The sequence below is a fragment of the Pan troglodytes genome, chromosome 1, assembly GCF_028858775.2.
Source record: "Pan troglodytes isolate AG18354 chromosome 1, NHGRI_mPanTro3-v2.0_pri, whole genome shotgun sequence".
Lineage (NCBI taxonomy): Eukaryota > Metazoa > Chordata > Mammalia > Primates > Hominidae > Pan > Pan troglodytes.
Window position 1 is genome coordinate 176,364,557 of NC_072398.2, and position 15,211 is coordinate 176,379,767.

General features: G+C 52.3%; 2 protein-coding genes across 10 annotated transcripts in view; one reads left to right on the plus strand and one right to left on the minus strand.

Moving 5' to 3' along the window:
• Positions 1 to 15,211, minus strand: part of ACOT11 (acyl-CoA thioesterase 11) — a 94,851-nt gene that overhangs the window by 15,321 nt on the left and 64,319 nt on the right. For 4 of the 9 annotated variants that reach the window (XM_063801904.1, XM_001152786.5, XM_063801907.1 and 1 more), the window contains exon 16: positions 13,636 to 14,806. The exons of the other annotated variants lie outside the window; for them this stretch is intronic. In XM_063801904.1, the coding sequence (XP_063657974.1) occupies positions 14,651 to 14,806 (156 nt within the window). In that variant the 3' untranslated portion in view covers positions 13,636 to 14,650. Of the gene's footprint in view, positions 1 to 13,635; positions 14,807 to 15,211 lie in introns of those variants that run through there. 9 annotated transcript variants of the gene reach the window in all.
• FAM151A (family with sequence similarity 151 member A) lies at positions 377 to 14,584 on the plus strand. The gene is made up of 8 exons (XM_016919014.4): positions 377 to 628; positions 3,763 to 3,906; positions 7,586 to 7,738; positions 8,897 to 9,056; positions 11,051 to 11,275; positions 12,016 to 12,155; positions 13,208 to 13,351; positions 13,822 to 14,584. The coding sequence occupies exons 1-8, from the start codon at positions 511 to 513 to the stop codon at positions 14,493 to 14,495; spliced, it is 1,758 nt and encodes a 585-aa protein (XP_016774503.1). The 5' UTR covers positions 377 to 510; the 3' UTR covers positions 14,496 to 14,584.

Below are 15,211 nucleotides of genomic sequence, written 5' to 3' on the forward strand. Positions count from 1 at the left end.
GCAGGATTCCCTGAGGGCAGAGCAGAAAGCCTGGAGTTAGAAAGGGAAAGAACAGAATGTTCGGGATCACCCATTCTAGTGCCTCCTTTTACACGGAAGGAAATGAAGCCCAGAGAGGGGCAGACACTTGCTCCAGGACTCCAGAAAAGCAACAGGGGCTGGGAATGGTCTCCTGACTCCCGGGCAGGGGCAGACAGCCAGGGATCGGGGCTCGGTCCAACATTCTCTGCTGCCTCTTACTGTGCTCAAAGGTCATTTTAGGGATGGTAGATTTTCTGGTTAGCCTGTTAAGATCCTGGGAGGGTGTGGGGAAGAGGATTGGGGCGGGGAGGGAGGAGGGGCTTCAGGGGTTATCTCCAGAGGGGATATTACAGGGCTGCAGAACAGACCAGGCCTGGTGGAGAATTAGGTGCTGCTGGGAGCTCCTGCCTCCCACAGGATCCCAGCTGCAGGGAGCCTCAGGGACTCTGGGCTGCAAGGAGTTGGGGGCATTCCCCAGAGAGCGTCGCCATGGTCTGCAGGGAGCAGTTGTCAAAGAATCAGGTCAAGTGGGTGTTTGCCGGCATTACCTGTGTGTCTGTGGTGGTCATTGCCGCAATAGTCCTTGCCATCACCCTGCGGCGGCCAGGTAGGTGCCTCCCCCCATGTCATCCTGAGTGGCTTCCCTCATCGCTCGCTCCTTATCCCCACTTCCCACTTACAGCTCTGACCAGTCCCTTTTTTTTTTTTTTTTTTTTTAAGACGGAGTTTTGCTCTTGTTGCCCAGGCTGGAGTACAATGGCACGATTCTCGGCTCACTGCAACCTCCGCCTCCCAGGTTCAAGCGATTCTCCTGCCTCAGCCTCCCGAGTAGCTGGGATTGCAGGCACCTGCCACCACGCCCAGCTAATTTTTTGTAATTTTAGTAGAGATGGGGTTTCACCATGTTGGCCAGGCTGGTCTCGAACTCCTGACCTCAGGTGATCCACCCGCCTCAGCCTCTCAAAGTGCTGTGATTACAGGTGTGAGTCATCATGCCTGGCCAACCAGCTCTTCTTGAGCCCTCGTCCCCACCAAGCCTCATTCCCCATCCACAGCTCTTTCTCTCTTCCATCCCCCAACCCTACATGACTTCATCCCCAGCAGAAAGTCCCGTTGACTTCCCCAGCAGAAAGTCCCGTTAACTACTTTTTTTTTGAGACGGAGTTTTCACTCTTGTCCCCCAGGCTGTAGTGCAATGGTGCAATCTAAACTCACTGCAGCCTCGGCCTCCTGGATCTAAGCGGTTCTCCTGCCTCAGCCCCACAGGTAGCTGGGATCACAGGCGTGTGCAACCATACCCAGCTAATTTTTTGTGGGTTTTTTTTTTTAAACGGAGTCTCTCTCTGTCGCCAGGCTGGAGTGTGATCTTGGCTCACTGCAACCTCCGCCTCCCAGGTTCAAGAGATTCTCCTGCTTCAGCCTCCGGAGTAGCTGGGACTACAGGCGTGTGCCACCACGCTCAGCTAATTTTTGTATTTTTAGTACAGACGGGTTTCACCATGTTGGCCAGGATGGTCTTGATCTCTTGACCTCCTGATCTGCCCATCATGGCCTCCCAAAGTTCTGGGATTACAGGCATGAGCCACCATACCTGGCTTTTTTTTTTTTTTTTTTTTTTTTGAGACAGAGTCTCACTCTGTCACTCAGCCTAGAGTGCAGTGGCATGATATCGGCTCACTGCAACCTCCACCCCCTGAGTTCAAGCAATTCTTCCACCTCAGCCTCCCAAGTAGCTGGGATTACAGGTGGGCACCACCACACCAGACTAATTCTTTTGTATTTTTACTAGAGACGGGGTTTCACCATGTTGGCCAGGATGGTCTTGAACTCCTGACCTCAGGTGATCTGCCCACCTTGGCCTCCCAAAGTGCTGGGATTACAGGCATGAGCCACTGTGCCTGGCCCCCTTTAACCTTTTTTCCTACTTCACTTGCCTGAAGACCATCAGATCTTGGCTTTCAGTCCAGACCTTCCTCCTGTGCCCTTCTTGGGAGTCACACAAGCAATCTCAAACTCAGCAGACTAGGCTGAGCTCATCTCTTCCCCCCAACAGCTGCTCGCCCCTGCAGCCTCTCAGTGAAGGGCTCCTCCATTCACACAGGTACCTGGAGTAGCCACCATGTCCCCACCACATGCCTGTGTTTCTCAGTCCTGAGCCTCAAGGGTTCTGCCTTTCTGCCCTCTGCCCTCCATCCCTCCAGCCCTGCCCTGTGAGAAGCTTCGAAGTCTCCTCCTGGACCCCTCTTACAAGGTCCCTCTGCCTGCTTTTGTCAGCTCATGTTAGCTCTGCAGCCCAGATCTTTCCAAGCAACCCTCGCTCGCTGCCCTCAGCACACACCAACTCCTTTGCTAAAGTTCAAGGCTATTCACAACCTGATCCCAACGTTCTTCCAATCTTTTATCTTTTCTTTAAACTTTATTTATTTATTTATTTATTTTGAGACAGAGTCTTGCTCTGTCGCCCAGGCTGGAGTGCAGTAGCATGATCTGGGTTCAGTGCAACCTCCGCCTCCCAGGTTCAAGCAATTCTTTTGCCTCAGCCTCCCCAGTAGCTGGGATTACAGGCATGGACCGCCACGCCCAGCTAATTTTTCTATTTTTAGTAGAGATGGGGTTTCACCATGTTGGCCAGGCTGATCGTGAACTCCTGAACTCAGGTGATCCGCCTGCCTCGGTCTCCCAAAGTGCTGGGATTACAGGCGTCAGCCACCGCACACAGGTTTGTTTTTTTTTTTGAGACAGTGTCTCACTGTATCACCCAGGATGGAGTGCAGTGGCATGATCTCCGGCTCACTGCAACCTCTGTCTCCCAGGTTCAAGTGATTCTCTGCCTTGGCCTCCCCAGTGGTTGGGATTACAGGCGCATGCCACTAAACCCAACTAATTTTTTGTATTTTTAGTAGAGATGGGGTTTCGCCATGTTGCCCAGGCTGGTCTTGAACTCCTGAGCTCAGGCAATCCAGCCACCTCGGCCTCCCAAAGTGCTAGGATTACAGGTGTGAGCCACCAAACCCAGCCTTTTTTTTTTTTTTTTTTTTTTGACAGAGTCTCTTTCTGTCATCCAGGCTGGAGTACAGTGGTGCAATCTCGGCTCACTGCAACCTCCACCTCTCGGGTTCAGGTGATTCTCCTGCTTCAGCCTCCCGAGTAGCTGGGATTACAGGCTCCTGCCACCACGTCCATCCAGCTAATTTTTGTATGTGTAGTAGAGACATGGTTTCACCATGTTGGCCAGGCTGGTCTCGAACTCCTGATCTCAGGTGATCCACCCACCTCGGCCTCCCAAAGTGCTGGGATTACAGGCATAAGCCACCATGCCCGGCCCACTCTTCCAATCTTTCCACATTCCACTTTTATGTTCCATCTCTACCAGGCCAATGGCTCTTCAGGCAACTGCACTCTCCTGAAGCCAAGCCTTTGCTTTCTCTCTGTCTGGAATAACCTATTCTCCCTTTTCTGTGAAATTTACACCCATCCTTCAAGGTCTTCCTTAAGTGTTCCCTTTTCTGTGAACCTGCCCCCCTTTCCTGACTGCCTCAGGCTGGTAATGAGGCTTCCTTGGGCCCAAGGAGCCCATTCATTTCCCTCTATTGTAGCACCAGTGAGTCTGAGCCTCACCGTCCCTCTGCCAGATGGGGTACTGGACACAGTGGGAGCCCAGGGAAGGTCATGGGATGAACAAACATGAGTCTTGGGCTGGGGCGAGGACAGATGCTAACAGCCCCTTGGGATTCCTTCCAGGCAGTGAGCTGGAGGCCTGCAGCCCTGATGCCGACATGCTGGACTACCTGCTGAGCCTGGGCCAGATCAGCCGGCGAGATGCCTTGGAGGTCACCTGGTACCACGCAGCCAACAGCAAGAAAGCCATGACAGCTGCCCTGAACAGTAAGTCCAGCTGCCAAGACTGAGGCAGGCCAGGGCAGGGGATAGAGAAGACAGAGGGAGAGAAGTGAGGATCAGACACTGGTCACTGTGGTGGCATGATGGCTGTTTACATGTCTTTCAGCATGAGGAAATAGGGGCTCAGAGGGGTTAAGTGACCAGCTCAAGGTTGTGCAGCTGACAAACTCTGAGCTTAGATTTAAACCACATGTCTGACTCCAAAGTAATGACTATACTGTCCTCCCTCCCAGCTACCCCTTCCTCGACCTGTCAGGGACGAAACTGTAAGGAAGCCTTTAACTTCAAAGCCTCAAGAAGCCAGAAATCTGCACTTCAAAAATGGTTACAGTAACCAGTGGGCCAAGGCTCACTGGGCGCACATTACACACAGGTTCTCCTGGGACTACCATGCAACCTGTTTCATGGGTAACATTTTACAGGAGAAAAATAGAGGCTCAGAAAAGTTAGGTGACTTAGCCAAGGTTACACTGTCTGAAAGCAGTTAAGCCAACATTGGAGCCCAGAGTGGTCAGCCCCAGAGTGCACGCTCCAAGCCACTGCATGACGCTTGACCCCCACCCTCTCCTTCAGGGCTGTTGGGAAGCTCAGTAGATAATGTTCACGAACATGCTAGTGAACTTTAAAGCAGTAGCTATAAAAGATGAAGGGAACAGTCCTCAAACCCGGGCACGTTTCAGAAGACACAGGCTGCTGGCCCCACCCCCAAGTGATGCTGAGGCTGCTGGCCCCAGGACCAACTTTGAGAACCACTGCTCAAGCAAACTCCTTCCATTTCAGACAAGGAAACTGAGGTCTGAGGGCTGGTAGAATGACCAAATCAACCAAAGCAGGGCTCTTTTGAGGTCATTATTAATAATTACGCTGAAGCAACAGAAATATACCAGATGGCCCCTTACACTAGTTAAGCAATCAACTCCATATAAATAATTAACACTTAGTGAATGCCTAACCAGGGATATTTTATTATTTAATTCTTGTAGATGAGGAAACAGGCAAAAAAAGATCAAATAACCTTCCCAAGATCACACAGCTGGAAAGTGTTAGGGTGGGGACTGGAAGCTGGCAGTGTCAATTCACGGTCTGCACACAGCCACCACGAGCTCCTGCAGATGGGTAAAGCTGGCACAAGGAGGGCTATTGACTGCATGTCCCCTTCCCTCCTGAATATGGCTTCCTGAGGACCAGGGCTACAGCTGTGGCCACAGGAAACAAATCCTTTCCTCTCATCTCTTTATCCTCCTTCACTTCCCACCCCCAAGCAAGTCAGCCCCCAGGTTCAGCCTCTGGAAGGCAAGTCACAATTTTTTAGGTGAAAAGAGTTTTTGTTTGTTTGTTTGTTTTGAGACAGGATCTTGCTCTGTTGCCCAGGCTGGAGTGCACTGGTGTGATCTTGGCTCACTGCAACCTCCACCTCCCAGGTTCAAGTGATTCTTCCTGCCTTAGCCTCCCGAGTAGCTGGGATTACAGGAACCCACCACCATGCCTGGCTAATTTTTGTATTTTTAGTAGAGATGGGTTTTCACCATGTTGACCAGGCTAGTCTTGAACTCCTAAACTCAAGTGATCCGCCCTTCTCGGGCTCCCAAAGTGCTAGGATTACAGGTATGAGCCACTGCACCCGGCTGAGGAGGTGATTTTTTTAAGCCAACACTAAAGGATGAGCAGGAGGTGCCATAGTAAAGTTGAGAGAAGAGTGTTGCCAGGCAACAGCCCAGAGATGGGGAGGACAAAACAAATTAAAGCCTTGCTACCCAACGTGTGGCCCATGGACCAGCAGCAGGCGCATCCCTGGGGAGTGTGTTAAAAATGCAGAATCTCGGGCCAGGCCTGGTGGCTCATGCCTGTAATTCCAGCAGTTTGGGAGGCTGAGGCTGGTGGATCACCTGAGGTCAGGAGTTTGAGACAAGGCTGACTGATATGGTGAAACCGCGTCTCCACTAAAAGTACAAAAATTAGCCATGCATGGTGGTGGTGCATACCTGTAGTCCCAGCTACTCAGGAGGCTGAGGCAGGAGAATCGCTTGAACCCAGCAGGCAGAAGTTGCAGTGAGCCGTGATCACGCCACGGCACTCCAGCCTGGGCAACAGAGCGAGACTTCATAAAAAAAAAAAAAAGAAAGAAAAAGAATCTCAGGCCCTGCCGCAGACCTAGTGATCAGAACATGCATTTTTACAGTTCCTGGGGGATCTATGTGCATGTTAAAGTTGGAGAAGCTGGGTGCCTGGAACTCAGAGAATGAAGGAGAGTGGAAGGTGAGATGAAATTGGAAAATCTGGCAGGCCCTGATTGTACAGACCACGAAGACTATGATAAAGAGTTCGGGTTTCATGTTTAGAGCAATGGGTAGGTTTTCTGGCCTTTTTTAACAGGAAGTGACATGATCAGGTACATATTTAGGACACTCACTTTGCTGGCTCTATAGAGAACAGACTTGCAGGGAAGCAGTGCTAGAGGTGAGAAGAATGGTCAGGAGTCAGGGAGAAAGCAGGAGAAAAGGCCCCTTCTGGCATCAGTCGTTTGTGATGCTGCAAGGGCCAAAAGCGGCCCGTCTCCCCTCCACTACACTCTTCAAGTGTGAGTGCCCCTTGCATGATTTTCTAGAGACAGCTTCCCATTAGAAAGGTCTGAGCTCCCTCCTAGACTGAATTCTTAAAGGCAGGAATCAGAAGATGTCCACCTGATTGAGTTAACTATGTGAAGCTAAAAGATAACTCAGTGTCGGTGATGATGCGGTGAGATGGGCAACCTTGTGCAGGAACAAGAATCAGAACAACTTTTCCGGAAAGCAGTTTGATAACATGGGCTTTAAAAATGACCCTGTGGGCTGGGCACTGAGACTCACACCTGTAATCTCAACACTTTGAGAGGCCAAAGTGGGAGGATTGCTTGAGCCCAGGAGTTCAAGACCAGACAGGGCAACATAGCAAGACTAATAGCAAAAATCAGAAACTTACCAAAGCATCTCAGGAATGGGGGATGATCAACTACGTGGCAGTGAACACCCTCAACCAGGGCTTTTGAAGCTTTTTGTTTTTTTGCCTTGTTTGCTCTAAAGAGATGCATAAAAAAAGATCGTGGAAATGTGTCATAATGTTGAAAAAACAAAAAATTATAAATGCAGTGGAGTCTCAACTGTGTAAAAACTATGCATAGGGCCGGGCGCGGTGGCTCACGCCTGTAATCCCAGCACTTTGGGAGGCTGAGGTGGGCGGATCACTTGAGGTCAGGAGTTCTGAGAGCAGCCTGGCCAATATGGTGAAACCCCGTCTCCACTAAATACAAAAATTAGCTAGGCATGGTGGCACACGCCTGTAAATTCCAGCTACTTGGGAGGCTGAGGCAGGAGAATTTCAAGAATTGCTTGAAACTGGGAGGTGGAGGTTGTAGTGAGCCAAGATCACACCACTGCACTCCAGCCTGGGCGATAGAGCAAGACTCCGTCTCCAAAAAAAAAAAAAAAAAAAAAAACCTATGCATAGAAGAAAATGGAAGAAAAAATCCATCAAAATGTGAAACTATGATGGAAGTGTGGGTGAATATTTTCCTCTTCCACTTTTCTGTATTTCTCAAATGTTCTGTAATTTGTAATGCTTTTATGATGAGAAAGAAGTTTTCTTTTTTTAAAAAAAGGAACTCACTGAGTTGTTGCCCCTTCCACAGGCAACATCACAGTCCTGGAGGCTGACGTCAATGTAGAAGGGCTCGGCACAGCCAATGAGACAGGAGTTCCCATCATGGCACACCCCCCGGCTATCTACAGTGACAACACACTGGAGCAGTGGCTGGACGCTGTGCTGGGCTCTTCCCAAAAGGGTAAGGGCCTCTCTGGAAACCCTCTCCGGCCCCCAGCCCTCTGGCCCTGGGGCAGCATGTGCAGAGATCCCTCACTGGGAAGCAAGTCCAGCCCTGACACGAGGTGCTCATTGCCTTGGCTTTCTCATCACAATGTTATAGATGCCCAGGCTCAGTGAGGACTAGGCGAGATGGGGAGCGTGTCAGTGCAGGTCCTGGTGTTTTCTCCTAGACACACAGGGGAGACAGCCGGCAGTACAGTGTGAACTGCAAAGTGCCACGCATGCTCAGAGTGCTTCCTCCTGTATCCACAGAACTGGACGCAACGTGTTCAAAGCCCAGTCCCACCCTTCCCCTCTGCACCCCTTCACCAGTCACAGTCAGAATCCAGGCATCACCATAATGCCTCCCTCTCCCTCATCCTCACGGCAACTCAGTTGCTGCATCCACCAATCCTAACCCCTAACCCTGCCCCCATCTAGTCGCAGCCACATTGTATCTCTCCAGGACCTCCCTCCTCACTGGCTTCCTGCCCCAAATTCAGCCCTTCCAGGCTTCCCTTGACTACCATGACCACACACACGCACCTGAGGGATCTTTTCAAAACACCAGTTTTGTCATGCCACGCCTCTCTTTTAACCCTCCGTGGCTCCCCATTGTCCTCAGGAAAAAGTGTGATCTTGGCCTGGCTTTCAACATCCCTCTATATCTTCCTAGCCTCATCTCCTCACCACCTTGAAAAGTACCAAGTCCTTTCTCTGCAGAGATCTCCTCCTCTACTCAAATGCACCTTCTTGGAAGCTGAGTAACCTCCCTACAGGCTCTGGTGGTTTAGGACCCTCTGAGTCTGCCGTGCTCAGGAACCACAGCCCTTTTTCAGCAGAGACTTGATTCCCAGCTGCAGCAGCCACAAGCCCAAGTCCTTACCTGGCCTCTGTTTCCTCCCCGCAGGAGATGGGAACTCCTCTAGAGGCAGGCCCTTCTTCTCTGAGTTAGCTGGGTCTCTTCGAAAGGCCTTCCTCACACCCTGCAGGGATGTGGTGCTGGTCCTTCCGCCCTCCCGTGACTCCACTGTGCACGCACACGCGCACACACACACCCGCTCTGCTTTCTGCCCAGGGAGTCATGTATTCCTAGTTCCTTCGCCATTTCCCCAAGCCCTTGTTCCTTTCCCCACAGGCATCAAACTGGACTTCAAGAACATCAAGGCCGTGGGCCCCTCCCTGGACCTCCTGCGGCGGCTGACAGAGGAAGGCAAAGTCCGGCGGCCCATATGGATCAACGCTGACATCTTAAAGGGCCCCAACATGCTCATCTCAACTGAGGTCAATGCCACACAGTGAGTGTTCGCCTCTCTGTCCCAGCTGTGTCCAGCCGTCTTCTGTCAACACCTACCACAGGATGGGGATCTTAGGGGACCTCTGAGTTTGTCTCCAATCATACTATATATAGCCTCACCTCTGAGCCTTTGCACATGCTGTTCCCTCTTCCTCCAATGCCTTTCCCCACTTTTCTGACAAACCACTGGCCAGTCATTATCTCCTAGAAACTTCCTTGACATCTTAGGCCACTGCAGGACTTCCTCTGGGCCCCTCAACCCCGACACTTCCTTCTAACACAGCCCTGACTTCATGGGGCTGTCACTGGGTGTTCACAGATTTGTCACCCCTACTACATTGAACTCCTGGAGGGCAGACAGGGCCAAGTGCCCCCTTGTATTCCCCAGTGACCAGCACAGGATTTGGCCTGCTAGAGAAGTCTAAAACCTTGATTCCTTCCCCAGCTGGAATTCCCCTCATGAATTCCAGCACCGCTGCTCACAGCCCTCACATACAGTAGTTGCACAGTGCTCTACAGTTTACAAAGAGAGAGAATGTCTTTGATCTCATCCTTACATAGCACTGCCAGGTTAGGGCTTTCTCCCCATATTGCAGATGATAAAGCTGACAATAGTGGAAGCTCAATTTGTTCGAAGTTTATTATGTGTCTCAGAACTGTTTTAAGCACTTGACTTGCAGAACACCGTTTAACTCTTATGAGAATGAGGTAGGTAGTATTACTTTCATTTTATTAATGCAGGAACTATATTATAGAAGTTAAAAGACCTGCCTAAGTCTGGTAAGTGGCAGAGCAAAGATTCAAACCCAGGCCTTTCTGATTCTAAGCTCCAGGCTCTTTCCCATCCATCTCTTCCTCCATCCATCCAATTTATTATTGTGCTTCTCAAGCTGAGGTGCCTTCCAAAAGCAGCAGTTTGGAAAATGTAATCAATGGCCCAAGATAAATATGACCTGTCTTCCTGGAGTGCTAATTTTACTCAGTAGGGTTTTTTTGGGTGGGCAGTGGGTGGCAACATGATTTGCCTATTAAAATTTGCATCTTTTGAAGAAGAAAGGTACAAAGAAAAAAACTAAAATATTTTCATCAAGGCAAAGTTCAAATAAAATTTTAGGCTGGGCACAGTGGCTCACACCTATAATCCCAGTACTTTGGGAGGCCGAGGTGAGCGGATCCCTTGAGCTCAGGAGTTTGAGACCAGCCTGGGCAACACAGCGAGACCACGTATAGAAAGAAAAGAGAGAAAGATATGAAGGGAAGAAAAGAAGGGAGGGAGGGAGGGAGGGAGGAAAGCAGGAAGACAGGAAAAAAAGTTTTGTTTTTTTTTTGAGACGGAGTCTCACTCTGTTGCCCAAGTTGGAAGGCAATGGCACGATCTCAGCTCACCACAACCTCCGCCTCCTGGGTTCAAGCGATTTTCCTGCCTCAGCCTCCCAAGTAGCTGGGATTATAGCCATGCACCACCACGTTCAGCTAATTTTGTATTTTTAGTAGAGACAGGGTTTCTCCATGTTGGTCAGGCTGGTCTCGAACTCCCAACCTCAGGTGATTCACCTGCCTCAGCCTCCCAAAGTGCTGGGATTACAGGTGTGAGCCACCACACCTGGCAGGAGGGAGATTTTTAAAGAAAACCTGAGAAACTTCAGAGACTCCCAGCTGGCAGAGCTCAGATTCCCACACGCTGGGGCTCTGAGTCAGTTTCCTGTCTATATGGGGATGTTTAAGAAGCCTGCCCTGCTGGAAGGGATGCTGTCTATGAGGTTGAGTTACCTGCCCAAGATCAGAATCAGGATCTGAACCCAGACTTCCCTGACTCCAAAGTCCACGCCCAATTTATGGGACCTGAAACAAGCCATTCTGTCCTTTGGGACTCTGCTTCTGACCTTATCATAGATCCAATAGGCTCTGCCACTCCCTAGCACTGTGATGAGACCCCAGAGGAGAGGAAGGGGCCGCTGCAGCTCCGTGAGACCAACATCTCTGATTTTTTTGCAGGTTCCTGGCCCTGGTCCAGGAGAAGTATCCCAAGGCTACCCTGTCTCCAGGCTGGACCACCTTCTACGTGTCCACGTCCCCAAACAGGACATACACCCAAGCCATGGTGGAGAAGATGCACGAGCTGGTGGGAGAGGTGCCCCAGAGGGTCACCTTCCCTGTGCGGTCTTCCATGGTGCGGGTCGCCTGGCCCCACTTCAGCTGGCTGCTGAGCCAATCTGAGAGGTGAAAACCACCAAACCCACCCCCACCCTCCTGGAGGCACTGATGCCCCCAGCAAGATCCCAGAAGCTCATGGCTGGAAGGGTCTTAAAGGTCATTTTGTCCAACCCCTGCTGGTGCTCATGCCCTCTACAGAGTCCCTGCTTTCTGCTTGCATACCTCTGGTGACGGGCTACTCACTACCTCCCAAGAGAGCCCTTTCATTGGTGGGTAATTCTCTGCCCTCTGGAAAATATTTATACCAAGACACAATTTGTCTCCCCACAGCTTCCTCCAATAGGAGCCAGCTGTACCCCTGGGGCTACACAGATTGTGCCTTCAACCACCGCCCTAGGATAGCCCTATAGGAATTTAGAGACTCCCCTGCCCCCACTATCCCCCCTACCTTCCACAGGACTCCCAAAGCTGCCCCCTCCCCCTCTTGACGCCTGACCCACCCTTCCACACCCTCCCCCATCTGTCCTGCCCCTTTCCTAAGACAGGACTCAGAAATAGACACTGCAAGTGAGGAGGCAGCACAGGCTCCCCCTCCCTCCTGGGCCTCTGCTTTCAGTCATCTTTCCTGAATTCCCTCTGGCTCCTGCCCTTGGGAAGGGGTAGGACTCAGGGAGAAGTGGCAGGTGGGCGACTGGAGGACAGATGCTCTACCCTGGGCTCAGCTGACAACCAGTTCTGAGCACAGGAGTGGGGCTGAGGGTCTTGCTGGGCCCAGACAGGCACCGAGCCAGCTCTCGTGTCCCCAGGTACAGCCTGACGCTGTGGCAGGCTGCCTCGGACCCCATGTCGGTGGAAGATCTGCTCTACGTCCGGGATAACACTGCTGTCCACCAAGTCTACTATGACATCTTTGAGCCTCTCCTGTCACAGTTCAAGCAGCTGGCCTGTAAGGAGAGGAACTGGGAAGGGTGGTGTGGGCTGGATTCTGCATGGAGCAGCACCTGGTGGGCACTGGAGCAGAGCTGGGTGGAAGGGATATCAGAAGGGGGAAGGCCGGGGTGGGAAAGGAGGCGGCTGCATTTTGTGTGCCAGGCCCTGGGATGGTATGCTAAGCTTCAAACATCCATTTTATTTTTATTTATTTATTTTTTTTTGAGATGTAGTCTGACTCTGTCACCCAGGCTGGAGTGCAGCGGCGCAATCTCGGCTCCCTGCAACCTCCGCCTCCTGGGTTCAAGCGATTCTCCTGCGCCACCATGCCCAGCTAATTTTTGTATTTTTAATAGAGATGGGGTTTCACCATGTTGGGCCAGGCTGGTCTCGAACTTCTGCCCTCAGGTGATCCGCCTGCCTTGGCCTCCCAAAGTACTGGGATTACAGGCATGAGCCACCTGCCTGACCCACACATTCATTTTATAGAGAAACTGAGGGATTCCATTTTATAGAGAAACAGCGGCTCAAAACAGTTCAGGAATTTATACAGTCACTCAGCTTGTATGTGGCCCAGCAGGTAGGAAACCAGCAAATTCCAAACCCCCCATTATTTCCCTTGGTGCACAGCTCCACTGCTGGTTACTCTAATGTTTCAGAGGCCTCCACTGTATTCGTTAAGCAGTGATCAGATGCCACCATCCAAACCCCTCATTCCCTTGACCCCGAACCCAGAAGAGCCGCAGTTAAGCCATCTCAAAGGGGCCCCATCAGACTCAGCATTCCTGCCATGGGAGCCACCTAAGCGAGCGGGAAGGATACCAGCTCTGGGGCCAGGCAGACCTGGTCCCATCAGGTTCCACTCCCAGCAACTTTGCTTACTGCTTATAAGACCTTGGGCAAGTCACTTCTTCTAGTCTACAAAGCAAGGAAATGAGAGCTACTTGGCAGGGTGCAATGAGGCTTAGAGAGGATGCCCGTAGAGCTGTGGCCTATGGGACCCTAGCAACCAGGTAAGGTGTTCCGTGAATGGCAGCCACTTCACCTTGGCGATTTGGGGCCCCACAGTGAATGCCACACGGAAACCAATGTACTACACGGGAGGCAGCCTGATCCCTCTTCTCCAGCTGCCCGGGGATGACGGTCTGAATGTGGAGTGGCTGGTTCCTGACGTCCAGGGCAGCAGTAAAACAGCAACAATAACCCTCCCAGGTAAGGTCTACCCTTCAGCCCTGGTGCTCCCAGCTCATCTGCAGGGGTGTCCTTTGCTTGGGGTAGGTACCGCCGGTCTCTGTTGCCATGGCAACATGGGTTTATTTACACCATACCCTGGATGCAAGGTGGGGCAGGGTTGCGGGGAGGGAGAGGGAGTACAGTGATGTCAAGAGCACAGGGCTCCTGGCCTTCAGACCAGTCCTCAGCCACACTGCTGCAGGCAAGGCCGGCACCGGCCCCCAAGCTGAGTCATGGGTAAAGGCCAAGAGCTGAAACAAGAGTTTCTCATGCACCAGGCACATTTATAAAGCAACCCATCCACGTGGAGCCCAAAACTGGGTTGACAGATTCCAGAGAGGCAAGGTCCTTGATGACCCCATAACTCCCACTGCCCCTTTAACAAGGGACTCTTAACACCTTATGATAACCCAAATCCTAAACACTGTTGCCTCTGCCGCCTCTTCCAGACACAGAAGGCATGATCCTGCTGAACACTGGCCTCGAGGGAACTGTGGCTGAAAACCCCGTGCCCATTGTTCATACTCCAAGTGGCAGCATCCTGACGCTGGAGTCCTGCCTGCAGCAGCTGGCCACACATCCCGGACACTGGGGCATCCATTTGCAAATAGCGGAGCCCGCAGCCCTCCGGCCATCCCTGGCCTTGCTGGCACGCCTCTCCAGCCTTGGCCTCTTGCATTGGCCTGTGTGGGTTGGGGCCAAAATCTCCCACGGGAGTTTTTCGGTCCCCGGCCATGTGGCTGGCAGAGAGCTGCTTACAGCTGTGGCTGAGGTCTTCCCCCACGTGACTGTGGCACCAGGCTGGCCTGAGGAGGTGCTGGGCAGTGGCTACAGGGAACAGCTGCTCACAGATATGCTAGAGTTGTGCCAGGGGCTCTGGCAACCTGTGTCCTTCCAGATGCAGGCCATGCTGCTGGGCCACAGCACAGCTGGAGCCATAGCCAGGCTGCTGGCATCCTCCCCCCGGGCCACCGTCACAGTGGAGCACAACCCAGCTGGGGGCGACTATGCCTCTGTGAGGACAGCACTGCTGGCAGCTAGGGCTGTGGACAGGACCCGAGTCTACTACAGGCTACCCCAGGGGTACCACAAGGACTTGCTGGCTGATGTTGGCAGAAACTGAGCACCCAGGGGTGGTGGGCCAGCGGACCTCAGGGCGGAGGCTTCCCACGGGGAGGCAGGAAGAAATAAAGGTCTTTGGCTTTCTCCAGGCACTGTATGTGAGTCCTTGGGGACAGGATGGAGTGGGAGTGGGCATGATGTGGCCACTGAGGGCATCTAGAGGGTCTGGAGGCTGGGGGCCAGATCATTCCGGTTGTCCAAGAGAAACTGCTCACAAGCCTTGAAGGTGGTGTAGAACTCAGAGGAGAGGCCGGCCACGTTGGTGGTCACATAGTTGAGAACACCTGGGGTGGCCTGGTTGTAGTAGGATACCTGCAGGGTGGGAAGCCAAGCTCAGGGGGACCGAGCTAGGGGAGGGTCCTGGGAAGGGGTGGGAGCCCAGTGGGCATGAGGCTGGTGGTGAGTCAGCCTTGCTGGCCTTCTGGGAGGGCAGAATATTCAACCCAACTCCCCAGGGTCTTAGATTACACAGTTGCCCGGCATGACCTCCTCCAGCTGATCTCCCCCAACCCTTCCTCGGGCGCTGACAACCCTGGCTTCCCACACCACACACCACATTGTCATCATGCATCTTCCCCGCCAGCCAGAGGCCCTGGAGGGCAGGGGCTGCGTCTCCAGGGCCCAGCTCTGAATCTCGGCCGTAGAGACACATTAGACATTAGCCCAGGGATGGTTCTGAGGCGCTCATGGGTTCAAGCATATGAATTCAGCAAACAC

Coding starts and splice junctions, on each gene's coding strand:
- FAM151A (XM_016919014.4), top strand. CDS start 511: ATGGTCTGCAGGGAGCAGTTGTCAAAGAATCAGGTCAAGTGGGTGTTT. Junction 12,156..13,207: donor ACAGTTCAAGCAGCTGGCCT/GTAAGGAGAGGA, acceptor GGGGCCCCACAG/TGAATGCCACACGGAAACCA. Junction 13,352..13,821: donor AGCAACAATAACCCTCCCAG/GTAAGGTCTACC, acceptor CGCCTCTTCCAG/ACACAGAAGGCATGATCCTG.